Below are 27391 nucleotides of genomic sequence, written 5' to 3'. Positions count from 1 at the left end.
CTTCTATAACAACAGTTGTAGGTACAGTTCGGTTAGTTAGCGTATACAATATACGGCTGTACCGAGGCCATTATAAAGCTGGCTTTACGGTACGCGTTCTTTGGTCTCAGGTGGGTGTGTAGCGGCCTTAAGACTGATGTTCCGCTCAGAGCGAGCCGAAAAAAGCACTGTTAGACATGGGCGGAGCCTCTCTGGTGGTCGACTAATCAGAACTGAGTGGCCGAGCTGACCAATCGGAGCACATTGGGCTCACAGGGAGGGGGGGGCAAGAGCTCCAACGAGCCGTTTAGGACAGAGAGTGAATACAGGTGAATACACATACTTTACAGAGATGCTGTATGCGAAACCAATGTGTTTGGAAAATTGCACAGTATCAATCTATTTTAGTATACCTCAACAATGGAATTATGATCAGTGGAAATGGCCATGACATGGGACCTTTAAGTCACTTTTCTATACCGTCTCTGATATGATGCACTGCGCCCCTTTCTGATTGTGACGAAGGTAACTTCACTGTGGACTGACGGCTTCGGGCCTTGTAATATTGCACATGTGGTTTAGTTTGAAAGTGTTCCCCCTCCCGTTTTGTCTCTGGCTGGTGATTGTGTTCACCTGGTGCCCTGTGTTGTCTCCTCCCCCCCCCACCTGTGTCTTATTGGCCTGATTAGTGTGTGTGTATTTAGGCTCTGTTTTCCCTGTCAGTGGACAGGTAGTGTGGGTGAGATCCTTGTGGCTGGTGACTGTGTTCACGGGTAAGTCATATTGAGGCTGTGAATCATGTGCCTATGATTTAATAAATGCCCACACCGGGTTATATTTGAACTCTCTGCCTCTGCCTCCTTGCTTGGTCGGGCCGCTCAACGGTCAGCCTCACACTGTGCTGTTTTATGCTGAGTCATACATTCATAACAATTTCAAGAGAATACAATTTCAGATAATTGGGTTACAACAGCAATCAATCAATCAGGTGGGGTGGGCTCTTTGCCCTCATTTCTTTTGTTTCTGTTGGCTATGTTTGCGTCTCGAGAAGGTGGCTGAAACATGAATAAAGGTTTCTAGTCCACTCATCCAAAATGGTCTCTGCTACTGAGACTTATTCTCCTTACAACATATAGAATTTTAAATTCACCCAGTAGTATTTATTTGTCTTTCATTTCACCATCCTCTTTTTTAATCAGAGTACTAAAATGTTGTGTGCAACAATATTTCGACAAAACAATCTCATAAAAGAGCATATTTATTAACATGACATAATCAATATACAATTACATTTCTCAAAATTCCTGAACATAGACACTTTAAAAAATACAAAATATACATTTATGTATCTTGTGAACTACTATATCATAGTCCATCACCCCCCCCCTCCACCCTAATCATCTGACAGAGGTTCAGCTCGTAGCATGTGCGTGAGGATGCAGCTGTACCAGAGGCATGGTAACAGTACGTGTTAGAAACAGAACAGTAGAACTACACAGTACACGTACATTGATCAAGACAGAGCATTCACCGGGTCTTATTCATGCAGCATAGTCCACAAGTATGACAAATAATAAAACCATGAATATTGTCTTCAGTAGTTTCATGCTGACTTTTTGTCAAGTCATCACGAGTAGTGCCGTAAAACCAGATTGTGCTTTTGCACTCAATGACTTGTACCTCTTCACATACACCCTCACTTTAAATGTGGAACTTAAAAAAGCATTTGTATGAGTGGAACAGCTAAAAACAGGCACAGAGATCAAAAGGAGCAGAGGTTAAGCAGAATATTGAAGATACCGAGGACTCCATGTTTGATGCCATTTTGACATTAAGAATACAAGTAAACAAGAATCAAGGCTGAAAAAGCAACATCCCTCAGGACATCTGTCAATTATTCTGTTCTATTTGATTGACTGCAGATTTGTTTGGGTTTGGGGTGAGCGATAAAAGATTATAAAAGTGAAGTAAAAATTGTAACATAATATGGAAATGTGACGTGATTCCCACATTAATGAAAGCAGTCAAAATAAACTAAATTACAGTATATCATTTTATATCACAATATTGATATAAATATCAGGATATTATACCTTTTCTGAAAAATTGATTGGCTAAATCCTTCTTTAACTCTTTATCCAGCACTGACAAGAATGACTTGTTTATGAGTGGCATAAAAGCATTGAATTTCTGGAGTAATGTGATACTAAGAAATGGCATCATCCAACTGAATACAGTAGTAACATTACAAATCCGGTCTATTTAAAATCATGACAGCACCACACAGAAGGCTGGTCTGATTGAAAAAGACCTCGAGTGATACAGACGTCTGCTGCTTCACATTACTGAACACAGGACATCAATGGGGACACTTCAAATATGATGTTCAGCAGTTCAAATATTAAATCTGGGGCAATAGATGAAATCTACTTAAATTCCTATCATTTCAAACAAACAGTGTCCTGAGCTCCTGTCTGTGGAGGTGTGGAGAAAGGCAACTGACTGATGTGAAGCACCTATCACAAGACTCTGGCATGTGAGCATCCCAGAATAAACAGGCTTATTGATGCAGTAGTTACTCACTGATCACAGATGACTGCACAGCCAGATGCGTGCGTTCAAAGCAGCATGCTGGCATATTCTTCACTTAGATGAGTTTACAGTATATATTCTAATGCAGGTATGTGTGTAGAAAACAAGCCAATTCAATCTTTAATCTTCAGCCCTTATTGTGTTACAACAGACTCGGTTTAGCTCAGGAATTTGGTACCAACAAAGAACATTTGTTTAAAAGTGAATAAAAACAAAAGGGACCGTTGGCAGGTTATCAGGGAAGATTTCAATGTGGCTCAACAGGCGAATGGTTCAGAGGTAGTCTTACACCCAATTCAGGTGAACAAACACCTTGTTACATATAGAGTGTTCAGTATTAAATCATAAAAGCAGTATGAAATAGATAATCATACAAATAAATAGTGTAAAATATATAAATAAGCCAAAGATGTGCCAAATAATGAAAGAGTTTCTTTGGGAATCTTATTTGTTTCATTATAGACATGTTTTTTGTATCCGTTTTATTTTTCTGAAATAATTTAAAATTGGATTGTTCCATTTATATTTTCAATAAAATGTGATTATCTATTATATAATGACAGATTCAGTTATTTAATAATGAACACTTTAGGGCTACACAGTTAAGTGTTTTCCTGTGAGGAACTGATCAGACTCAGTGTGTGTCAGTCTGTGTTTGGGACGGGGGGGGCAGTCCTTCACATGAGAGCGACCATGCACACTTCTCCCAGAGATGGAGAACACAAGTGATAGTGAGAAAGCATAAACCTCTTCAGAAAACATTCCTCATGCCGTTAAACCTAAACTAAAACAGACAATAAATATTTGCCTTTTTTTGGCTCTTTTTTTGTTTGAAATGAAAACGAGTCCTTTGGATTTCCCCTGCCCTCATGGAGTTAAACATTTGCGTCAGTGTGTAAAGCCCCCACTGTGGCATTTGGTTGATACCTGCTTCACTTCATGGTTCAGTGCTGTTGGCTGAAGTGTTCTGCAGTGTTTGCACCCTGCTTCCTCTGGTTTCCAGTACTAGATGGCTGCCAGTATCGCCACAGCAACCATTTCCTCTCAGGGAACGCATCAGAACGGAGAGTTCATCCCCAGCTTAGTTTCAAACTGCAGCTTCTGTCTCTTCTGGTAGCGAACTCGCACCCTAAAGGGATAGACGGGACAAATCAGAGCTGATGAATAAGACACAGTGGTAACTTAATAAGTAGATTTACTCAAGTACTGTACTTGAGTACCATTTTGAGGTACTTGTACTTTACTTGAGTATTTCAATATTTGGTTACTTTGTACTTCTTCTTCACTACAATTCAGAGGTAAATGGTGTACTTCTACTCCACTACATGTATTTAATACCTTTAGTTACTTCACAGATGTGGATGAATGATGTGAAATATAATCAAGTGTTAAATCAGACTTTAGTTCCACCTGGAGTAAATTCACAAGCTACCCTGCAGTATACAAAGTCATTCAGACTAGCTGCACCTTTACCAGCTTTGAGAACACTTTCATGATCAATCATTATAAAACATATCATATATATTATTCTGAAATGGACCAATCTGCACAATGACTACTTTTACTGTCGCTACTTTCACTATATTTTGATAATAATACTTTTCTAATTTTACTTAAGTAACATTTTGAATGCAGGATTTTTACTGAAACAGAGTATTCCTACACTCTGGTACTTCTACTTTTACTTGAGTAAAATATCTGAGTACTTTTACAACCTCTGTTAAGACAGGAACATAATCTGCAGTAGATTTTGTACTACACAACACATGCCGATTTTGCACAACACCAAGGAAAATGAAAGAAGGATTTGACTACTAAATGATCCAGAATAATCCCCACTGATCCCTGCTTCTTTCTGACGTGTTGCTTAAGAATCCCCCATGAGTTCAAGTCATTGCGATCATGTGTTCATCCTGTGTGTGATGTCATACCGTATCTCGTGCAGCTTCACCACCTCGTTGACCACCACCACCAGCAGCGGGGACAGAGAGACCAGCAGCCAGGCCAGCAGGGGGATGTCCCCCAGGTCAAAGGTCCGGAGGCTGCCACGGTCACGCCACAACTGGTAATCCACCGTGGCCTGAACCAACTGACTGAGCAGACTGGAGGCAGAAGAGAGGGAGAGGGAGTTAGCTCTGGACGAGTGTGAACAGAATGATCCATGAATGTCCACTTGCACATATTTTTGGGGCAAATGCAGTGTGTTGACGCATGATATTGCATTGAGTTGTAATGGAACAGCATGCTGTGGTTTAGGGGGTTACAGAAGTACCATGTAGAGACCACAAGAACCTTCTAGAATCTAGAGCTTGTCTGCTTGACTTTTCTGATGCCAGTAAAGGTTGTTGATGTGAAGACAAAAGTGAGATCTTTTGTCATTATCAGTTCAAATATATCCTTCTGCTTCACACAATCGCCGGCATTCAACAGAGAAACAGGGACTACATGGCAGTAGTCTTCCATTCAGTTATAACAGCAGTTATCTGGATGTAACTCCAGTTCTATAAGTACTTAGCCTAGCATCACCTGATATCTAAATGTGAACGTAAGAATGAAAATATAGTTAACCAGTGGATTATAATAAAGTAGGATACAGCTTAATCGCATACAATACACCCCCTCATGTTGAAGGTTGCTCACAGATGTAATCTGACACAGAACTATAAATAAAAACTGTTGTAAGTCAACAGGACTGTTTTTAAATCCATACATCAAGTATAACTCAAGTCAGGGAAAGTAAATGTTATTGACGCAGCCCAATAGCCTCTGAATCCTTGAAAGGGAAACTTTAACAAGGGAAAATATGGAGGAAACCTCTAGAAAAGCAACAGATGAAGGACAGACAGGCAGGAAATAGATGTCGTGTGTACACATTTAATATTTGAACAGTTCAGACAGTATATCTCCACAGGTGATGACTTACACCACAGGTACAGTGAGACACCACCAGGTGTTGCTGAAGGGACTCTTCCTCCACAGAGGCTGCGAGCGGTGGACGTAGCTGAGGGAGATCACCACTGAGGATCAACCAAAAACACAAGAAAGGGCTTCAGGTAAATAACCGTACATGACTTTAACATCAGTAATGCTGCTTTCATAAGTGATTCACTAGTGTACCTGTGTGTAAGACGAGGAACCCTGCCATGACCTTCTGAGTGAGCAGCAGGCCGTTTGACAGCTCCCCGAACCAGTGAGGAGCATCCACTGAAGAGCTGCAGTCACACACAAACAGTCAATGTTCTATTACTGCGATACCATGAAATCACTGTCAACAGGAAGTGAGCCTGAGGCTGCTTCTCCTACCTGGCTGTGAGGATATGAAGGCAGGTGACGGTGGTGTTCTCAGCTAAGGTGGAGTTGCAGCTACTACAGCAGAACTCCTGCAGGGTGAAGCCGAAGGCCACCAGGTATGCACACACTGTCAGGCCGAACTTCAGCAGGAAGCACCCGAGGAAGTAGTTCTGGGTCTGGTTAAAGAGGTTAAAAAGATGAGCAGCTCACACATAAGATTGTCCAGTCTTCTGAATACTGTTGTATTTATCAGCTGTCTTTTACACTGATTATTGTTGTCTTAACAGCGGAAATGTTGACTTGTCATAGTAGTAAAAATCACACGTGTTACAGATGGTTGTTCCATTAGTGTCTCAGTGAGCGGTGGTCATGCATCATTCTTTCACATCCAAATCAACACAGCCATTATTCCTTTTATAGTATGTGGTTTCCTGCTGTGAAGTCAAAATGTAAACAGGTCTCTCACCAAAGGTGTCCCAAAAATCATGTTAACAAGAATACTACCATTTTGTAAACATTATCACTACTTCATTGCTTTTTATAAGACGCCGCTATACAATCTAAAACAAAAGCTTTGCCATACTTCAAGCTTTTAAGAATCTTAAGTACATTTAAGTTAATACTGGTGTACAGGCATTTTAAAAGCTATTTCTTTGCGCAGCATATTAAAGAACCATTCAAATCCCCTTTTAGAAAGCACTCTAGTAGCAGTGCAAAGATATCATAGTAATTGTAAATAATCCTAATGTTTTTGGAATGCACATAGACCTGTATGTATACATTAAGATGTATCAAAGGGCCTACCTGCTATTGATCAGCACTATCATGATAAAGGTGTTTCTCTATGCACTTTGTACAGTAAGACACTGCAGCTCAATAGTAGGAAGGTATGTTTCTCAAAGCTTAAGCAATAGTGATCCGCAGGAGACTGACAGGTGTCACTGATGTGTGATCCTACCTTCCTGGGAATAGCATCCATGTTCTTCCCTGTAGCAACCGTCATCACTGAGCTCTCTGGAGGCTTCCCCAGGAACGACACACTGTCAACACAAACACGTCATAAGCATGAAATGGTGTATGGCACAGCAAAATAAAAGCGTATAATGAGTGTGTACAGTTTGTGTGTACCTCAGCAGCGGGCAGCTGAAGCAGGACATCCACAGGATGTCAGTGGTGTTCATGGGAGGAGGAAGCTGAGCCAGACACGCTAAGAACTGCAGGAAAACACATTTATCATAAATGTACGTAACGAGCTGTATTTCAATGTAAAAATGAAGCCTAGTGCAGCGTAAATATCCAGATATGGAGTACTCTCTCACCTGGAGGATGACGAGGCTGAGCTGACACTGCAGCAGGAAGAGGAAGCACTTGCGGATGCCGTAGGTTGTGTGTCGTGCCTGAGGCAGATTAAAGACAGATTCATTCATACGTGTGATTCCTCTCTCAGACTCAGTGTCTCAGTGTATGTGAGCGTGTCTGACCTGCTCGATGAGCTTGACCATGCTGACGCTCTCTCCTTGGTGGAAGGTGACGGAGCAGCCCAGACTGTTGAGCTGACCAGAGAGCCTCAGAGGAGACAAGCATTCAGCATCTCTGTCGCTAAATCCTCCTGTGGCATATCCAAACGTCTCCCAGGAGCACTGCGAGGGGTACAGAGGGTCCAGAGCGATGCTGTGGAGGGAGGGGAGGGGACATTCACGTATGGGACCATCAGGTTATACCTCTCTGCCCTGATGGGGCAATATAACCATATTATTTTATTCAGCTTGCCTGAAAAAAAACCTCTCACCTAAATCTACTCAGTAATTGTGTTGTCTGCGTTTGCCATGTATTGAAACAGGTCCAAATCACAGAAGGGCGCTGGTAACATGTTGAAGGGTGTACTTTAATGCTGTGTATTTACCTGAGGTTACTCTGTAGAAACAGCCGACTGTTGCGGAAATTGGCGGAGCTTCCCAGACAGCATGTGACCTCCCTGTTCTCCTGCATGATCTTCATCATCTCACACATGGCTGTGAGGAAAACACATGTGCGTCAATATGAATGTGAAGCAAAGACAAAGTGTATCCAGGACAGAGGGAGTCATTCTGATCAACTTTTCTTTCCATAGAAAAGGCCTTAATACATTTCACATCTTGAGGGGCAGATGAAGAGAACGGGAAAAGAGGACACCTTAAAACATTAAAGGAAACCTATCATGCTATATTTAAATGATATATTGTAGGGCCATACCTATATAAGGTATATTTATACGTTTCTGTTTTCAAAATACCAAACAGATCATGCATTTTAGCCATGCCTCATTTCGCTCTATGTGCTGTTTGCTGTCTACGGGTCTGATTCTGCTGACCACGCCCCCCTGCAGGAGAGGGGAGACGTGCTCTGATCAGCTGCTGGGCTGTCAGAAGAGGGGGAGAAAAAGAGATCTCCGTCCTCCGTGTTTTATTATATAGAGTCGTTATTCATTTGTTTTAAAGCTCAATAAATAACAAAGAAGACCTTTGACCGGCACTTTTCTAATTTTGTCCGGAAGATTTAAACTTTAACGAACATCTTGACCGGCGAAACAAACTGAAACTGAAACTCTGCCGCACGGTCCCCTCGTTCCTTGGAAGAGACGGAGAGGTGGGTGTTTGTCATCTGCTGGTGGACTAACCGGAGAGAATTACAGTGCTTGCCTCGACGGGGAGGGATTGCATTGAATTAAAGCAGCGGGAGCAAACGCTTGCCTCGGGGAGGGAGAAAAAAAGCCACAGCGGAGAATAAACAGAAGGGTAACCATGGTAACCAAGTCTTCTTCACTGCTTTTGTGGCAGACTACAGCGCCACTTACAGGCCTGGCATATGTACTACAGCGTCTCCAGCGCTTTCGAACGGCAATGGCCGTGGCTGTCTCCTCCTGATTGGTGGAGTTGGCCCAATAGCCGTAGCGCCACTGTCCTGACGTCAGGACAGTGTTCAAATCTGGATCAGTTTTTATCAGATCCGTTGCAGCCCCTTTTTTAGAGATTTGGGTATGGAGGAAAATAGAGAGGGTTGTGTTTTCTGACACTTGGTGAGTTCCCTGGAACACCGGGGACACATATTCATGTATAAAAGACGTACAAAAGTGCATTTTGCATGATAGGTCCCCTTTAAGACAAAAATGTACAAAACAAAAGGGAATAAGGCAGAATGAGGTTGACTCACTGTCAGGGGTGCAGTCAGTGAAGAGGGGCACCAACAGAGGCACATTATCAATGTTCTTCAGGTGAGGACGAACCTGGTGGATACCCCGAGGTAGCTTGGCCTGAGAGAGAACAGAAAAGAGAAACTGTTGAGACTCACATTCACTCATTTAGGTTCTGTATAAGACAAATGTAGAGGCCCACACACAGACAATACATCCTTTGTTGCTGGTGCAGTCTGCTAGACAGTAGTGAGAATCTGAACTCCTTTATTCGTCCCACAAAGGGGGAAATGTACAGACAAAGAAAATAGAAGACTTTTATATAAAAAGGCATGCACATTGTATTTAAAGCTTCATTGATTTTCTAAGCGGTGTTGTTACCCTGTTGCAGTCCTCCAGGAAGCTGGGCACATCACTGTCTGTGGGCTGGAAGCTGGCCAGGTCAGAGTGGGCTTCCTCCTCTGTCAGCAGGGGGCCCTCAGCTTCATCACGAGAATCTGACACATGTGAAGAGAGCTGTCTAAAATCTGACATTTCAAAAGTCACATTCTATAAGAAGCTTTACCAGGATTGAGGCTGGATTAAAGAAACATGGATCTGAGGAACACACGCCATACTATAGGAAGGACATTGAAACAACACAGAGCTTTAACAAACATGGAGGGGTTCTGTTTACTTTGGATTTAACGGCACGCTCACTGTTCCAAGAAATGTCATATTTGAAGAAAATCTAAATGAAAACCCATCTGTTATAAACTCTCCAAACATACACATCTTTATACGAGTAGTAAAGGCATCACATCACTATACTCTCACATGCAGATGGAAATATCAACAACATATTAATAAGCACTAGACTTAAAACAGACGGGCAGTTTAAGATGAGGGGGTAACCTCCTTGAATGTTCCCTTCAAGTATTTATGTCCTTACACCTCCAGAGTAACCTTGAGAACTCGTACTAATGGCCAATTGAAATCTGCAGTGCGTAGAAAAAGCGTCTCTATGGTCCATCTCTATGCTAGATGGAAATGAATGAGTTTTAGACTGAGGTACCTTCATGCATGGAGCCCTGCGTGGGGCTGGATGGAGCTCCGTCACAGGGACTCTCTCCGTTTGGAGTCAGAGAGATGTGACAGTTCCAGCCTGTCTCCAAGCCCATCTTCTCTGCAAACACCTGCACACACACACACACACACACACACACACACACACACACACACACACACACACACACACACACACACACACACACACACACACACACACACACACACACACACACACACACACCACACACACACACACACACACACACACACACACACACACACACACACACACACACACACACACACACACACACACACACACACACATCACACACACACACACACACACACACACACACACACACACACACACACACACACACACACACACACACACACACACACACACACACACACACACACACACACACACACACACACACACACACACACACACACACACACACACACACACACACACACACACACACACACACACACACACACACACACAATTAATGATGTACAGTTCACTGCTCGTGAAATCCAACACATGTAGCTTCTATTTTTTTGTACATGTTCCTCATGAACAATTCTCACTTAAACGACGTATGTTATACATAATTATTTTGAAGGATGGGAGGTTGTTACTATGGCACAGGTCTACTGCTAACCACTAATGCGTTTTTCCGTCGCAATTACTGCAAACTTGGAAACGTTTGCATATTTGGATTGCACAATGACTTTATAATGGAAGATCCATTGTGCTTCCGGAGAGACATAGAAAGACAAAAGAATGCAGCGGCCCAATTTCTGTCCAAGAGACGGTTAGATGTTCGGAGGAGCTCATGTGCGTTCACCTTGCTGCGGAGCTCGTCTTCCATGGAGAAGTAAACAAAGCGGATACAGGCGGTGACGAGGGAGTCGATGAGTCGGACGGTGTCCAGCCGGGCCTGGAACTGGGACGACACCATGCCCATGAAGATCTGCCCACTGAGGGCCTGCACACAGTCCTCCCGCTCCACCCCCTCACCTATACCCTCTGCAGACGAGGGGGAGAGAGATAAAAGGAAGATGAGAATCAAGTTGAAATCAAATTGAATCATACTTTAGCTACACGTCTCCTGTCATTAACTTGTACCGTCAGAGCTCCAGCTGTTCCTGCAGGAGTTTTGTTTGATGGGGGTGGTGGAGGGCAGCTCCACCCCGGAGAAGAGGCCGGGACTGGGGGCCAGCTCCACACACATCCCATTCAGTTGGCTGGACAGGGATACTTGCATGGGTTTGTAGGCAAAGGCTGAGCAGTACCCTGACAGACAAGCCCGCTGGTAGAAGTCCAGAACCTTCTTTCTGTAACAGGAGAAGGGAGTGTTCAACTAAAGACCGCTGGAAATATGGAAGATATCCACTTCTGATATTATCGTGATTCTTTCATTGAAACAGGTTGAAAAGATTCAGTGTGAGAGTTGCTGCACCTGTCAGAGCCTGAGAGGGGATAGATGTCAGTTCCATCCCAGAAGTCAGTGCAGGACTCGAGGATGAGGTCGGCTGAGCCATGTGACAGCATCTGGACGTTATCTGAAGCAGAGAGGTCAGAGGTCAGATTGAAATAATAGTGAAATTAAAAAAAAAGGGAAGGGAAAGGGACACATGGGTAATTTTCACCACCATGGTAGTAATGATTTGAAATATATAACGTTTAATTAAGTAATTTAACAAAATATCATTCTAAAGATAATAGTTTTCTCTACCTTGCACATAGAGTCATTTCAACATAAGAATGGAATATTTTTGGATTTATTGCATTTTTGCCTGAAATTCTCATTAAATCATCATTAAAATATCCAGAAAAAAAGAAATGCACATTCTACTTCATACTTTCAAATGATAGAAGAAAATGAAACCAAACAGAACAATGGACAGAATGACAGCCTGAAGTGTGTGTGGACTCACTGGAGGAAGAGTCCCGTACAAACAGGGAGATGAGGTGAGAGATGGGAGGCTGCCGCTTGGTAAAGTAAGGAAGGCGTCGAGACGAGATCTCCTTGTTCTTCTCTCCAGACGGCAGCTGGTACAGAGCCAGGTGGTTCTCCTGTCTGAAGAGCTCCCGCGCACCAGGAGTGAACCCTGACACACACACACACACACACACACAGTTTGTAGGCCAGGAGGTCACTGCAGCACATTACAATACTTCATTCACAATGGTATTTAAAACAAATGTTATTGTTCCCGTTAAAAGATATTAGGCCACTTGGGATTTGTATATTGCACAGGGTCATATTGCCTTTAAAAACAAATGTCAATCAAGTTTTCAGCCCTAAATGCAAGATAGCAACACACCACCACTATATTCAAACCATGTGGGGGAAGATATTTGCTAATAAGACGTTTATGGGCGGCTGTGGCTAAGTGGATAGAGTACTGGACTTCGAATCAGGGGGTACCAAGTTCGAGTCCCACTGCAGTCAGCATGTCGTTGTGTCCCTGAAGACACTTCACCCCAAATTGCTCCTGTGGGGATTGTCCACAGTACTGAATGTATGCAAGTCGCTTTGGATAAAAGCGTCTAACAAATGACATGTAATGTAATGTGGGATGACAGTCAGATCAGATTTCTGCCCTCAGAAAAACATTTAAAGGCCAGACCATCTGAAGAATATTATGTGGTTGCTGTCATCTTGTATAACACAAACCCATAACAAGGGAGGAATCGGGCCATGGTGTAAAAAAGCTAAAACCAACAAAAAAAACTCCATGACTCCATGTTCACCTATAAGCCTGGAGAGTTCGCAGAGCCCCCAGGGCACGCAGACGGGCAGCACGGAGCCGTGGCTCTCCTGCAGGGCCAGGTTGGAGAGGTGGTCGGAGAAGCGGCAGAGCTGCTGCGTGACGCTGGCGTTGCACAGGTTCAGCATGATGTTGAGGCCCAGAGGCTTGAGGGACGGCAGGTGGCACTGCCAGGAGAGGTCGTCGAACTGGATGCTGGTCGGGTTCTGCTGGTCCTGAGACAGGCTCAGCATCTCCAGGTGGTAGTCGCACACAAAGTCGTCGGCCTCCGCCTCCGGGCAGCCAAAGTCCTGCAGAGTGAGGGGACGGAATGAGAAGACAAACAACACCAAAATAAAATATAATCTTCCCATTTTTACCACTATTTGATACACTTGAGAATCAGAATTCCTTAATTAGTCCCACAGCGGGGAAATGTACAGTGTTACAGCAAAAGCGGCATTGCAGGTAAAAATGGCAAGCAATAATAAAGAAGCCAACTTGTTAAATATAGAGAAGAGGCACACAATAGTAATCAAGTCAATATGAAGACAACAGCACACAACCATGGCTAAAAATGTGTAGCAGCAATAAAAAAAGAAAAGTGACATAAGTAACAAATGATTGTGTTGAGACATTATAAAAGTTTCAGAAGATTGAGTTCCCGTTCTTACCTGGCCCGGGTCATTCTCGCCTCCCTCAGTGTCGCGGCTAAAGCTCACGTTGGATCCCGAGTGGTGTTTGGTGCGAGTGGGTGCAGGCTGGCAGGCGCGCCGCTGCTGGAATGTGTCCGATGAGCGAGCGGTGTCATGTGACGTCTCGCTGGGCTCAGGCCCCTCCCCCATCTGAGTGGATGGCTCTGCTGGCAGACAGAGCAGAGCCTCCGCCTCCTGGGCCTGGACAGCAGTCAACAGTCAGTACTGTGCATCAGGGGAGGAATTCTACAGTAACAGATCTAACACTGTAACTAAACTAACAATCACTAAAACTCCCTGAGAACACACACACACACACACACACACACACACCTCATCCCGGTCATCGTCCGCCTCCATGCGGCAGTAGGAGCTGACGGAGAGGTCGTCTCTGAGATCGTCCTGGCTGTTGTGAGGCGGCTCCACCCGTCCGCTAAAGAACAGCACCGTCTCTGGGCTGGGGTTGGGCCACGACAGGATACCCTGCTTATCCACACAGCACAGCACCTACACACACACACACACACACACGATTTACAACCTACACACATCAAATAATGGAAACATAGCATATCACTATCTCATTTATCAGCTAATTTGTCACAACAAAAAGAGGAACTGCTGTATACAACCATGGTTAGCAGTCAGTCAAAAGTTCTTATTCTTATTTGTATTGAATTATTCTATCAAAATCTGGGTCTGTGAGTCAGTCCATCCTCTTATTCTGTGAAGTAAATATTAGCAAAGCAGCTGAAGTGTATTTTATTGAATTCCTGGCTTCATACAAACAACAGGGAATCGCATCAGTTTGAGGTCCTCTTCATGTGGGAACAATATCGGTTTGGGATTGTATCTGGTTATGTGATTCATTTACTTAATGTCCCTGTTAGACATTCAAGGTGGACCTGAAGGTACAGAAATAAAACACAATTGATAGATGTAATCATCCCCAAACCTCCCCCGAAGTACTTACAGTGACAGATCCCAGAGTGTGTAAAAGGCTGGAAGTGTAACAGAGGGTCTGGGACTCTCCCTTCAGGACGCCAAGCAGGTGTCTCCACACACAGCGCAGCAACTCCTACACACACACACAGACAATGACTGTCATAAATAAAGTGGTTCAGTTATTCAATTGGACAGAAACTAGCAGTGAATTATCAAATTGATTTAACATCTTAGCCTAAATCTTAAATCAGCTGTGAAGCCCAACTAGACTTAATCAGCTCTGAGAGTGGGCTGTAAGAAAGACAAAGGACACAGATGCTATGCTACAAAGCTAGAGGCACACGGCGAGGAGGTGAAGCCTGGGGCAAGATGCAGCATTGCAACACATCCATGCAGATTTGGATTCTTTTGGATGGAATCCAGGATGACTTTTTTCGAGAAGGGACAAACCAAAAACAATCACAAGTAGATCTTCCTTACCCCCTTTCTTTTTCATCCGTGATTCACTTAATCAGCTCTGGGCTGGTACACTTAGTGTAAATTAGGGGTTTCACATAAAGCTACAATATGTTGCCAATAAATCCTGTTTGCAGGATTTGATAATAGATCATTATCCTGGATGGAAATGAGATTGTTCCTTAAAGGAGTCATTCCCTGCTGACTATATCAGAGTGTGCATGTGCGATCAGTGTTTGGATCGCTAATGATAAGTGCACTGATGTATATGGCAAATATGACTACTGCACATATACATCTGTTAAGGGTCACTCATTTGTTAATATTCTAAATAATATTTGTATTGATTTATATCTCTGATGTACATTCATTAGGTGCAGTCACGTAGCTTGCTCAATTATTCAACTTTATAAATCAACTTCAAGAGAAAATGATGTTTCAAATAACCAAAAACTAACCGTAGCCCTAGCATTTTAAAAGCAAGTAAAGTGACTATTACAAATTGTTCTGCCAAATAAAAACCCAATCTGCATGTGATGGTGGGACCAATTCAAACATATGTTCATTATCATTTCAATGGGGATAAGGAAGGGACCCAAGAGGAGGAAAGGCTAGACAATGAGCAGCATGTGGTCGTATTGGGGCTGATTTCCATGCAGTGCAGGCAGACAAGCAGAGGTGGAGAATCAGGCTCAGTTTCAACGTGAAAGTCCGTCTCCAATCATCTCAGAAAGACAGATCGGGGGAATCTACTGACGGCTGCTGATTCCTTTGTTTCCATTTGAGCACAAAGCCCAACAATGATTGGGTTTTGTCAGGAACTGTAAGAGGTTAGGGGAATAGAAGTTCCATCCAAAAGGTGAGAAAATGATCTTAAAGAGACAGGTTTGATTGCTAATCAATCAACAGGCTTCTGAGGAGAATCATCCAGAGGTGCTCACTCAAGACGTGTTGAATCATATTCCACAGATGAAGTGATCAAAACCAAATGATTATGAGAGAAAATAACATGTTGAGCGAGATCAATCAAAAACTGAAGCAAAGTAAAAAAAACAAGGTAGTGAACACATGGAGAATCAGAGAGGTGGTCTGATCAGATGTCCATGAAGATGTCCATGTTTTAGAAACAAAGATGTAATGCAGATTAAGGGTCAGGGGGTGGAGGTGGGGGAGTAGCTAGAGCTGTGTGGGGGGGGGTTCCAGAGAGGGAGTTGCAAAGGGCTCAGACAGCAAGCGCATAAAGACAGGCAGGTTCAGGTGGAGTCAGGAGCCAAGCGAGTGGAGGAGGGGGGTGAGACAGCGAGGGGTTATACCTGGGAGGAAACCACTTCGGTGTAGCTGCTTAGAGTGTCCTCAGAGAACTTAGCAAGCTGGGGCGAGAGAAGAGTCTAGTTAAAACACAGAGGGAGGCCTGGCTGTGTCTCCTCTGTATGTGAGTTAGGGTTAGGCTGATGTGACCACTTCTTCTGAATACAAAGGTACCAACAGAGTGGTGCAGGGATAACGGATCTTTGGAAGTTAACATCGTAAGGATTACAGAATATTGCAGAAAATAAGATATGTGGCAAAGACACCCATACATATTGTTCAGCTGGATAATCTCCACATATTAACACTACTTTAATAAATACAATCACCAGAAGTTAAAAGCCATCGCACCTGGCTGAGCATCACCAATGCTAAGCTAATTGCGGCTAATGTTTGGAGTGATGACGTTGAGTTGTCTGATTTAGTCACATAGAGGCCTCAGACCTTCATCAGTGGGGTATTTCAAGTTGATTTGATGTCGTACAACAAAACATTGAAATCTCTTCAGCTTGTGTCAACCACAGATCTTATTTCTAACCAAAAACTCATTCAGAGACCATTGACTTTGAGAGCAGGGAAGCGAGGGTGGTCAAATGCTGATTTATGTCTGGGTTTTAGAACTCATTCCTGCACCACTCCTCTTCTTCTGATGAAGTCATTTAACATTAAGACAATAACAAAGATGTCCTTTCTCTGTACTAAAGCCAAAAGAACTTCAATGAGAGGAACATTTGCACAAAAACATTTGAAAACTACAGGCAATGTAGTTACGTTGGTGCTTCACGACTCTGAACAATGCATTCCTAGAAGTTGGGAACATTACACAAAAAGAACCAGTACTGGTTACCTAATATGCATTTTAAGTCATTATATCAGTGCAGAATACAGAGGCCAACACCAATTATTATTGGTTAAACATCACTAGTATTGGCCAGTAAAGCTATTATTATAATACAAATAATCAAGATGTTATGTTACAGTGTTAAACAATGGTGTAAAAAAAGTATCTACACTACTTTCTCCACATCCCATTCACAAGAGAATCATTCAAACAAATAGAAAAGCAAGAAAATGAACCAGACCAAAGCTGGCACGCTGCTGAAACACAGCCAGTGCACATATTATGCAGATCACCACCTGTGCAACAAGTAAGTAAGTAAGTAAGTAAGTAAGTAAGTAAGTAAGTAAGTAAGTGTGTGTGTGGGTGTCCCTCACCAGACCAGCTGGAGATGCACGGCTGAACTCAGCGAGGACCCTGGCCTCTCCGAAGGCGTTCAGCAGCACCCACATGACGGGGAAGAGCAGGGGCAGGACGGGCAGGACACCCATCAACTGCACATACAATGACACATCTCTGAACACAACGCTCTTTTTCAGATATACAATCTTTGCAACCATCAATTCTAAATCTCTAATTAATTACCAACATTTATAACTGAATTGTTCTTCAATTGATTATAATTCAAATATAAACAGTATGGCTTTGTCTATAAACAATGTCAAACAAGACATGCTGTATACACTCCAGTGGTTGTTCGCTACACATTTGTACTTTGGTATGATTGTACCTGAAGTTGAAAGAAATTGAAGCAGGCGGGGGTGAGGCTGGGTGCATCAATAAAGTAGCGGACAGTGTTGACCAGCAGGAACGCCACCTAGAGGAGAGGTCATTCAGTGAGTTCACTTACATCTGGAAAACGTGGTTTCCTATACATATTTAGAGACTTTCTGTTGTATGCTCACCAGAACCACTGGACAGACATGCTTGGTGATAACCGACTGCACTGTGAACCTCTCATTATCCAGCACTGTGATTGGTCGAGCCAACGCCATCTCCAAACTGTTACTGTGGGGGACAAAAACATCATTTTTCATAAGGAGCTGACATATTCTAGGTGTTGCTGTTATTTACTTCAACTCTGAAAAATCGAAAGACTCAATGATACCTCGATTTACTGACTATGGTGCATTTGTATTTCAACAGTATACTCTTACTGGTCTGAGAGCTGATATTATAGAGCTTTAATTGTGTTGTAAACCCTTTGTCCAAAACACAAGTCAAAGTAACTCTGATGATGTTTCTGCAGTCGTCGTCTTTGGTGTAGGTCACATAAACTTCTAACAGCAATGCGTAAGGGGCCCACAGAGAAGATATATATATATATTTTTTTTAAATCACTTGCCAGTTATGAATAACAACAAATACAAAGAAAAACACACAATGCCTTCTCAACACCCAGCCCCAGCCCGGCAGGTTCCCTACCTGACTATGTCCAGTACTGGAGTCCGCACCACCCTGAAGAGGCGGTGCTGCTGGGGGCTCTGAGGGCCTCTCTTCTCAGTGGAACGCGGGGAAGGGGGAGGGGAGAAGGGGGGGAACAAATCTCCTGGCTCCAACACAATGTGCTCATCATCCTGAGGAGAGAGGAATAGATTTAGAGTTCCACACAGTTTAGTTTGAATGGGTCATTCTGCACCAACAGTCGTATCGTAGTTAGAACATTGAGATAATAGAACTCACTGATACACTTCTGCTGCTGTTCTAATGGAAGAACCCTCTTAGTTATCATACACATGTGTGTGTCGTTCTTTCTGAATGCTTTTGACCTTTACCTCTGCTCATTCATGTCCTGCAGTGATGTCACCATGTAACTCCAAACACTGGATTTTATTGTAGAGGAAATCACTGAGCTCTTTAAAACAACAAGTAGTTCCATTTTGTTTTCATCAATCGGTTCACCCACAGTATCTAAGACAAGATGATGAGTAAATGATACTAAGGGCGATACATGAATGTGACTCCTATGCTGTGACTCTTACTGCTCCGTTGTTACCATGTTTAAGAGATAGTAGCATGAACTCTTTTTTTAAATGTTCAAATGTTTTATGTTGTAAGGTCAGTTTATATTTGGGGATTTAAAATTGAACATTTTAATGAATGAGTATTGTAAGTTGAATTATGAATAGTCTGTATTGGTGATAGGCAAATTGAATGCACTCAGTATGACCAGAGGGCTAATGAGAGAGGAAGCTTGTGAGAGGCCATAATGGAATCAAGTTCAGTTATTCAAATACAAATGTTGTGCAGTTTCCTCCTGTACCAAATGTGACTTCCTCTTCATCTTAAAACATGTGTGCATGTACATGTCTGTGAGTCCACACACAGACTAACCTTAATGCCTCTGAGGGAAGCGAACGCCTCCTGGCCCGGCCTGAGAGCGATGATGTCCCCCTCCACCAGCAGACTGATGGGCAGGTTCACCAGCTGGGAGTCTCTGTAGGTCCAGTGCAGGGACCACGAAGGGGATGAGGGTGTGTACAGATCGGGGTACTGAGGGGGAGACCACGGCACCTCCCCCTCACACCCTGACAGGTAGTCTGGAGGAGCAGGCGAAAAGAGTGAGGACACATTTAGAGAGAGGAAGAGGGGAGTGTGACAAACATCAATGTGATTATGTAAACACTGTAGAGAAATGCATATACTCAGAATGTGCTCACTGATTTACAGACAGCTTCTAGAATTGTCACGGTCCAAAAATGTACTACCAAAGATTATATATTAAATTGAGTGACAGTGCTGACGGCAGGAAAATATTTGTTTTACTACTCTATGTATGCGGAAAAAGTTAAAGTTTAAACAAGAGTGGGCAGCTGGTGTGTCACAGCTGACAGTGGCTTTCACTCATGCCAACCATAAGAAATCAGCCCTGATAACAATATTGCAGATCAAATGTATACATTCAACTATTTCTCTAAATGGGTAAGCTCCTGCAAATGAATATGCTTTGGGCTGAAGGTAGAGTGTATAAAGTAGTTTAGCCTAATAAGCCACATGTTGTCAAATATAATGGATATTGGAAGACTTTAAGGTAAAACCCTCCTGGCTCATGTTAAGGGAAGAACAGAAGTGCAACAGATAAACAGGGATTTTCTTGTATGCCATGATTCCTCTATATCTCCGGTGTTGCCTCACCGCTGAGCTGTGTGATGATGCCCTTGAGACGGCGCACCATCTCCGTCCTCTTCAGCCGCTCCTGACGTCCCACCAGCAGCAGGTTGAGCAGGAAGAGAAGGAGCAGGGCGGCAGCGTTCACCAGCTCGATACCAGAACTGTGGAGGTGCCACGTGTGACAAATTCAATAGAAATTCAAGGCTCCGGTCTTTACCAGGTTCAGCACACTTAGAGACTTGTATGCTCAATTATAAAAAGTAAATGTGAAGATACAGCAAGCATTCTAAAAGGAATTGTAATTGAATCCCTCTGTGAAACCACCATGTATACACTTAAAGCAGATATATCCAAAGTCATTGGTGTTTCATTGGTCAGTCAGTATTGATCAGGTCACATACATACTTGGTGTGTAGCTGATGGTTTATACATGATTCTTTTCATAAGAACGTCTGTAGACACATTGTTCACATCAATAGCATCACAACTGAGCAACATGTAGTCATCAATTGTGAAAAGTTTGTAGTTTTGATTAATCTGACAGAATAAGAATAAAAACATGTAGCTAAAAAGTGAAACAGAAACAAAATAATGAACATAAAACGGGACAAAGATTTATATTGCTGCTGTGCGTGAAATATCATAGATGTTCCAGAACAGGACAGGTCAGCCAAAAGAGGGCACCTACCTGCCCTTTGGCTGGCTGCCATGGCAACAGAGGAGTCCCAGCACCACCAGTAGAGTGAGGGCAGCTCCCGGCCAATGGAGACAGGAGTGACGGTTGCCATGGTAAAGGAAGCTATTTACCCACTGTTCCTAGGAAAACCCAACAAAACAACAAGGCATTAGGGATGATGTAGTAAGAAACTCATTCAAAACAATTTAGGAGGAAAGATATTAGCCGATATGAACGTGTAGGTTGTGATGTGTTTCTGTACCTGGGCAGAGACCCGTCTGCGTGCCGCCCTCTGGTGCTGCTCCAGCAGGCTGCTCAGCTGGTCCTGGAGCTTCAGCAGAGCCTGGCCCGTAGACAGACCCAGAGGCAGCGCATCCTCCTCCTGCTAACACACACACACACACACACACACACACACACACGTTCAATTCGATTCTTCCAAAGCTTGAAGTTTGACCATTGATGAGCCGGTAATAGGTGTATTATATCACATACAGAACCGTTTAATAAGACTTTTTGATACCTTTTGAAGCAAATGCATAACATTTGAAGAGTTTTCAAGATGAAGATAACCTGCTATTGTCGACAGATTCAAAATCAGACCCTCCTTATTGAGCGAGAGAAATTAAAGAGTGATTGGGTTTTTTTTTCTCTGTGTTTTCGGTCTATAGAGCAAATAAACGCTCCCACACGTCCTTTATGAATACTGCCAAGGCACATGCTTCATCCAGCTGTGTGTTCTGTGTGTGTGTGGCTCACACTGACAGCAGTACACGGCTCCACCAGGAACATTATATTAATGAAGACTATTTTGTTAAGATCTTACTTCTTATGTCAAATTAATAAATATTGCCTTAAATCATTGCAGGAGAAAATAATTATCCATCACTTTCCCTAAATGGCTTCAATTTGAAATCAATGCTGTTATCAATTCCTTTTCTGAGAATTGATCAATCAAAGCGATGGTTTGAACACTTATCTTTGCCTTGAGAATACTTTATGTGTGGTAAAGCTATATCTGGTGTTAGTGGGAAAGAAACTGTTCCCACTCTCCATGTCACTATGAGGATGTGTGTGTTTTTGAAAAGGCCTGCGCAATGCGCATACGCCAACACAAAGACATACACATTATAAAAATGCCCAAACATACGCACACAGAGTTCAGCTCTCAAGCTCTACATCCCACACAGGCAAGCTATAAATATCTCCCCATTTCCCAAGAGAAACAAAGCCTGAACCAAAATCCTCCAGACAGACGTGAACGAGAGTAAACTAGTGAAGCAGAGTCTGCTCACAACCAGGGAGGATCTCCATGAACCTCACCAACAAATCAAGAGAATTAGAACAACATGCAATCACATCTGACTGACTGTACAGTAAGAGGCTTTACACTGAGGAATATCCCTTTGCCTGCATTCAACACCATGCTCTGCTTTGCTTCACTCAAATCTGGATTTCTGCTAATGGGTTACAAGGGTAATATCCAACGGCAGCCGTGCTTCGTGACAAGACTCATTACATGTCTGAAACTAGTTCTAAGGATGTGAATAAAGTCCAACTGGAGCCTGCTCATGTCTACAGTCAGGAGAGAGATGCTGCAGAATGTCTCTGGTCAGAGGTCAGTGGTCTGTATAAGCCTGGTTATAATATCTGCCTCTCTTGCAGGCTTAGCGGAAGGTTTCAGACTGGCCAAGTCAATCTCCAGAATGAAACCCTATTGAGCGTGCATGTTACCTGCTGAAGAGGAGACTGAAGGGACAAACCCACCGAAACAAACAACAACTGAAAGAGGTGAAAGCCTGGAAGAGCATCACAAAGAAGAATGCAAACGTTTGGTGATATCAATGGGTTGCAGGATTGATGCAGTTATTGCAAGTAAAGGATTTGCAACTAAATACTAAGTATTATTCACTTTTCACACTATTTTAGGTCTCTGTTCCCATACTTTTGCTCACTTTGGTGGGTTTAAACAAAAGGTGCCATCTTCTCAGTTGTTTAACAGATCTAGGTGTAAATACCTGGAATGAAAAGCTGAAATACTGACCTTTTGTCTCATATTCATCTTCTAATGTCCAACCTAATTGTTTTCAGTGTACAGCAAAAATCTAACAATTGGCCTCGCTGTTCCAATCGTTTTGGAGGGGACTGTATCAAACCAAATCAAGTCAAATCAAGTTTTATTTATATAGCATATTTATAAACGATTTTTGGTCGAGCCAAAGTGCTGTACATATAGTAAAGATATCCTACAGTAAAGACATTGTACAGCTAATACAACAGCACAGTTTGTTCAGAATATCAGTATGAGAAAAGACGACACCCTCTGTCCTTAGACCCTCACATCGTACAAGGAAAAACTTCCGGAGAAAAACCCACAGTATCAGATCAAATAGCAAGATATACTGTACAGTCTTGCACTAAATTGATTATAATTCAAATGTCAGTTTGACAAGAAATGCAGTGACATTAAAGGAAGAGACAATGAGCAGATGCATTTGCTGAACTTGTTCACACTAAAAGCAACTCTCAAACAATCACAATATTTACAATGACTCTTGCTGAATGCTGGTGGATTGGTCAAAACCATTAAAGGGTAACAATACTTGTTATCAACGAAGTGAAATATCCTGGATACAGTGCGAGACTCAAATGGTCTCCTCACTTAAGTAAACAAGAACAGGAGAAGGCATATCCTGCTGAGTTTCTGCATGTGTTATTTAGCCATCATACCTTCAAAACAAATATGAATGAATAGAACTGAAATGTTCCCTGTATCAATCAACACTATGTGATGTCATTCCAATGTGTAATAGGAAAAGGTCTACCCTCCCTCTAAGACAAGATCACTCATGTCCTTTAGAAGGGTGGCTTCATGCTTCTGACAGTAGTGTTGTGAGTGAATGATTATAACAGAACACAGCTCATAGGTGACAAACAGAGATAGAAGAGGTGGAAAGCTTTTCTCTGAGTCTGTTGAGCAACCACCTTTCTGTTCCTACTGCTGCTTGTGAAATGTCTCTCCTTCACATCTCTGATTAACTGAACTGGTTTGATCATTTGACCCTCAGATGGGTTAACCCAAATGACTGAAAAGATCAAGAACAATGAAAAAAATGAATATGGGAGAGGGTGAACTGATGCTGTGATTCACAGTGTAGACCAAAGAATGTAAAACAAATCTGTGAGTCACCAGCTATTAAAGATAGCCATGATTTGAATCTCATGTTCTGAATATTTGTCTTATTGGTTAGGATAACACTGCCATCTTATAAAGCAACCATTGACTTTATGCAGTGATTGTCAATGTGTGTGGAGGTATGATAGGAGGTGGTGTTGAACTTGTGTAGCGAGAAGGAAACGTATACATACTTACCCATTTCTTCAAAATCCAATAGGCAGACTGAAAAAATACCGTATCTAAAATCTTGTATTGAACAAACTCTGACTGCCTAGGATCATTGGATGATTGACGTTCTGGCTTGCAAAATTACTGAAACAATTGATCGGTTATCAGATTAATTGCTGATAATATTTCCGATTCAATTCATTAAAGGGGCCCTATTATGGGAATGTTCAGTTTTCATAAAGGTATATTGTGTCTCCACTGGGACATGTCTCCATGCTTTCATGTTCTAAAAGCTGTGCTGCAGCACCTCTTTTCACCCTCTGTCTGAAACCAGAGCCCAGTTTGCTCTGATTGGTTAGCTGGCTTGCTCTGTTGTGATTGGTCAACCACTTAGAGATGTCCCGCCCCTTAGCCTATCACAAACAATGTGTTGGAGCGCTAGCCAATAAAACGTGTGAGAGTTACATAGTGATGTCACTATTTAACAGAAGTAAACAAAGGAGTCCAATGAAGGCGTTTCAGGCAGGGGGAGTGTGTGGGAGAGAAAGTCCCTCACAGGGAACACAGGGGTTTAGCCTTTGCAGAGCATTTACATGCAGAGATACCTATAGAACACACAAGAGGAAAGGGGAAACCCCAAAAAGCAGAATAGGGCCTCTTTAATGTACCTATTGCTGCGGCTCTGCTCTCATGATTGACAAAGCTGTTCTGAGACAGCCTTCTATAGCAATCATTATCTATGGGGGCTTTAAGAAAGGTAATTAACTGTTTACACATGCGCAGTTTCAGTAATTAATTTGTTTCCCCCTGAGGAGTACAAAAGCATGATCCTATGATACACTGCAGCATAGCTAATTATTGTGAGACGGACAGTCCCAGGGGCTCTATCTGTTCAGTAAACAACTCTGTAGCTCAGTGACAGAACGCATAGGAACATAATGAACTGAGCCACCAAACTCACCTTTTTCTTATCCTGCAGCTCCATGGCAACCACAGCCACTCAACATGCTCTGCTCTTTAACCAGCCAACGGCACCTGGCAGAGCCTTGTTAGTGGCGCTCGGAGGCTCTCAGCCCGCCGCCTGTGGAAGCTGCAGATGGAGTAATTGAGATCTGACCGGAGGAAGATGGAGAAGGCAGGCTGGTGCAGCCTTGGTCCCCCACCTGGCAACACCTCCTGCCCCGCCTCCTCTGCCAGTGTGACAGGAGGCAAGCCCACACCTGCAGGAGCCAGCAGAGAGGAGCAGGGAACTCTGGGATTTATGTTTCAAGGTTTAATTGTTGCTGAGGTGCAGCACAGGGATCCTCCTCATAACATTCATGTAGAGCCCTGTGAATAAAAGAACACAAATCTATTAAAAACTAAGTCTAATGAAACTTACATTGTCCTACCTTGCATTGTAGAACAGGATCAACTAAGATTCTGAAGCACCATCCCTGTGCACATTAGTTCAAGCTGCTCTGTTAGCTTTAATGCAGTCATGTTGAATGTTGTTAGGCTACAGGTAGAAAACCCAGGTGTTAGCATAATAGCTCTTTAAAAGCCAGACCAAGGCCCTGAATCTACTGACACCAGGCTCACAGCCCCACAAGCAGCTTCCTCTGGCACAACAACCCACTGAAATCCAGAGTCAGCAGTCTCCATTCACTGGCACAGAGTGGACAGGGCTCAGCCAAACAGAAGAGAAAAGAGCCAGACACACTGAAAGGTGAGAGAGTGCACTATGTTAGACTGTTCGAGTTAGATTAAACTCCAAAACAGTTATTCGGAAGAGTCAGTGGGACAGGTAATGCAACACAGCCCTAGTAAGCCACACCTGTTGGTCTCCTGCTGTAATGTGTCTAAATGTGTTCAGTGAAAAGGGCCAATCAAGGTCTGAACAGAAGCTTTAGTGACATGCTGACTGTTTGACAACAGACGTTTCTATTTGGGATGCTTTTTATCTCAGGCTTAACTCTCACTTAATCTGAATAATCCAACTCCGATAACAGTGTAGTGCCAAAGCAGGTGTTTCCGGTTCTGGCAACACACATAGCTACTGCTACCATTCCTGTTTACAACTGTCAAATGACTGCTGCGAGTGAGACACAGTTCCAAACAGGTCTACTACCACTAGTTGAGTTCATTTAGCCAGCTAATGTTAATCCTAGCTCACCGAGCATAGAGCAAAGAGACTTAGTTTGCCAGCCTACAAACCACTTACACATAAACTTAAAATGAACGTGCTGAAATTAAATGTAGAAACTTCTAATACGTATTTGACATCCACTCTTAATGATTAGCTGACTTCAGACAACTAAAACAACATGTACAAATGTCCGATACGAATTTCAATCTATTATATCCATGCATCAGACTACAATTACTGACTATGGAAAAAGCAACACCCACTTCATATTGTGTGACATTTTAAATGTTTGTAATAGTTATAGCTAATTGACTGATTTTATTATACATGCTATATCATTATTGAGTTATTGTTGTAAATGCCTAAAACTTCTATGACTTCCATTCCAATTTGAGGGTTGGTAGCTGCTCCTCAGTGAACATGTAAGCGTTTCCTATTTCAAAATAATACCATAAACTATCTTAAAAGATCATAGCGTTGCCCCCTCTTGCTTCAGCCAATCAGTGGAGTATAGCGCCGTCAAACTACCACACACTATTCCTTCTTCATTACATTTCAAATGACACATTCAAATGCTCACATAACGATTGTGGGCAATTTCACAAAGAGCAGCACGATAACATCACCTCACAGGTGGAACATGATAGCTCGTGCTGCTCGGTGTAACGTCTTCGAGCCTGTATGTTGTCCTTAAATGACATAATTTCGTCAGACATGTTTTTTAAGAGGGGGAACAGTGCCAACACATTCAGCGTAAAAGATTTAACGTATACTTTATAAAGAATGGCTAGCATTGGGGCTAACGTCCTCTTCCTTGATGTCAAAGGCATAATGCTAACAGAGGAGAGGCTTCGACCTAACTACACTTACACTTTTGCAATATTCGCTACAAAGACACAGCCCGTCGATTAACAATATGAGACTGCGAGCTCACCTTGTAAATTTCCAGTCGTTATTGATATTCTTTTAAAATGGTGTGTTTTCTTTCCTATATAAATACAATGCTGACCCTCTACTGTACAGCAGCAGCCATGTTGG

At 42.8% G+C, this 27391-nt stretch overlaps 1 protein-coding gene across 3 annotated transcripts; it reads right to left on the bottom strand.

Annotated features, from left to right (window-relative positions):
* Positions 1 to 1221: 1221 nt before the first annotated feature.
* Positions 1222 to 27391, bottom strand: tmem94 (transmembrane protein 94). Of its 3 annotated transcripts, none has more exons than XM_034133122.1 (32): positions 27288 to 27391; positions 25187 to 25554; positions 21142 to 21264; positions 20892 to 21019; positions 20228 to 20364; positions 19427 to 19632; positions 18518 to 18669; positions 17998 to 18100; positions 17823 to 17909; positions 17470 to 17586; positions 16260 to 16316; positions 14519 to 14623; positions 13879 to 14052; positions 13525 to 13746; positions 12855 to 13161; positions 12035 to 12208; positions 11557 to 11659; positions 11223 to 11431; positions 10942 to 11123; positions 10086 to 10206; positions 9413 to 9528; positions 9052 to 9151; positions 7766 to 7874; positions 7344 to 7533; positions 7182 to 7259; positions 6991 to 7076; positions 6821 to 6902; positions 5875 to 6038; positions 5689 to 5783; positions 5495 to 5588; positions 4503 to 4673; positions 1222 to 3700 (listed from the first exon to the last, which is right to left on the bottom strand). In XM_034133122.1, exons 2-32 carry the CDS (start codon positions 25208 to 25210, stop codon positions 3628 to 3630), a joined length of 4089 nt encoding a protein of 1362 aa, XP_033989013.1. In that variant the 5' UTR covers positions 25211 to 25554; positions 27288 to 27391; the 3' UTR covers positions 1222 to 3627. The 3 variants fall into 3 exon arrangements, with proteins under 3 accessions (XP_033989013.1, XP_033989014.1, XP_033989015.1); XM_034133123.1 differs by having other exon boundaries at positions 21142 to 21261; XM_034133124.1 differs by lacking the exon at positions 16260 to 16316.

The sequence above is a fragment of the Trematomus bernacchii genome, unplaced genomic scaffold, assembly GCF_902827165.1.
Source record: "Trematomus bernacchii unplaced genomic scaffold, fTreBer1.1, whole genome shotgun sequence".
In the NCBI taxonomy this organism is placed as follows: domain Eukaryota; kingdom Metazoa; phylum Chordata; class Actinopteri; order Perciformes; family Nototheniidae; genus Trematomus; species Trematomus bernacchii.
Note: the sequence above shows the minus strand (reverse complement) of the source record. Positions and strands in the feature narration are given on the sequence as shown.

Coding starts and splice junctions, on each gene's coding strand:
- tmem94 (XM_034133122.1), bottom strand. CDS start 25,210: ATGGAGCTGCAGGATAAGAAAAAG. Junction 20,365..20,891: donor GGCAGCCAGCCAAAGGGCAG/GTAGGTGCCCTC, acceptor GCACCTCCACAG/TTCTGGTATCGAGCTGGTGA. Junction 6,039..6,820: donor TGGATGCTATTCCCAGGAAG/GTAGGATCACAC, acceptor CTCTTTAACCAG/ACCCAGAACTACTTCCTCGG.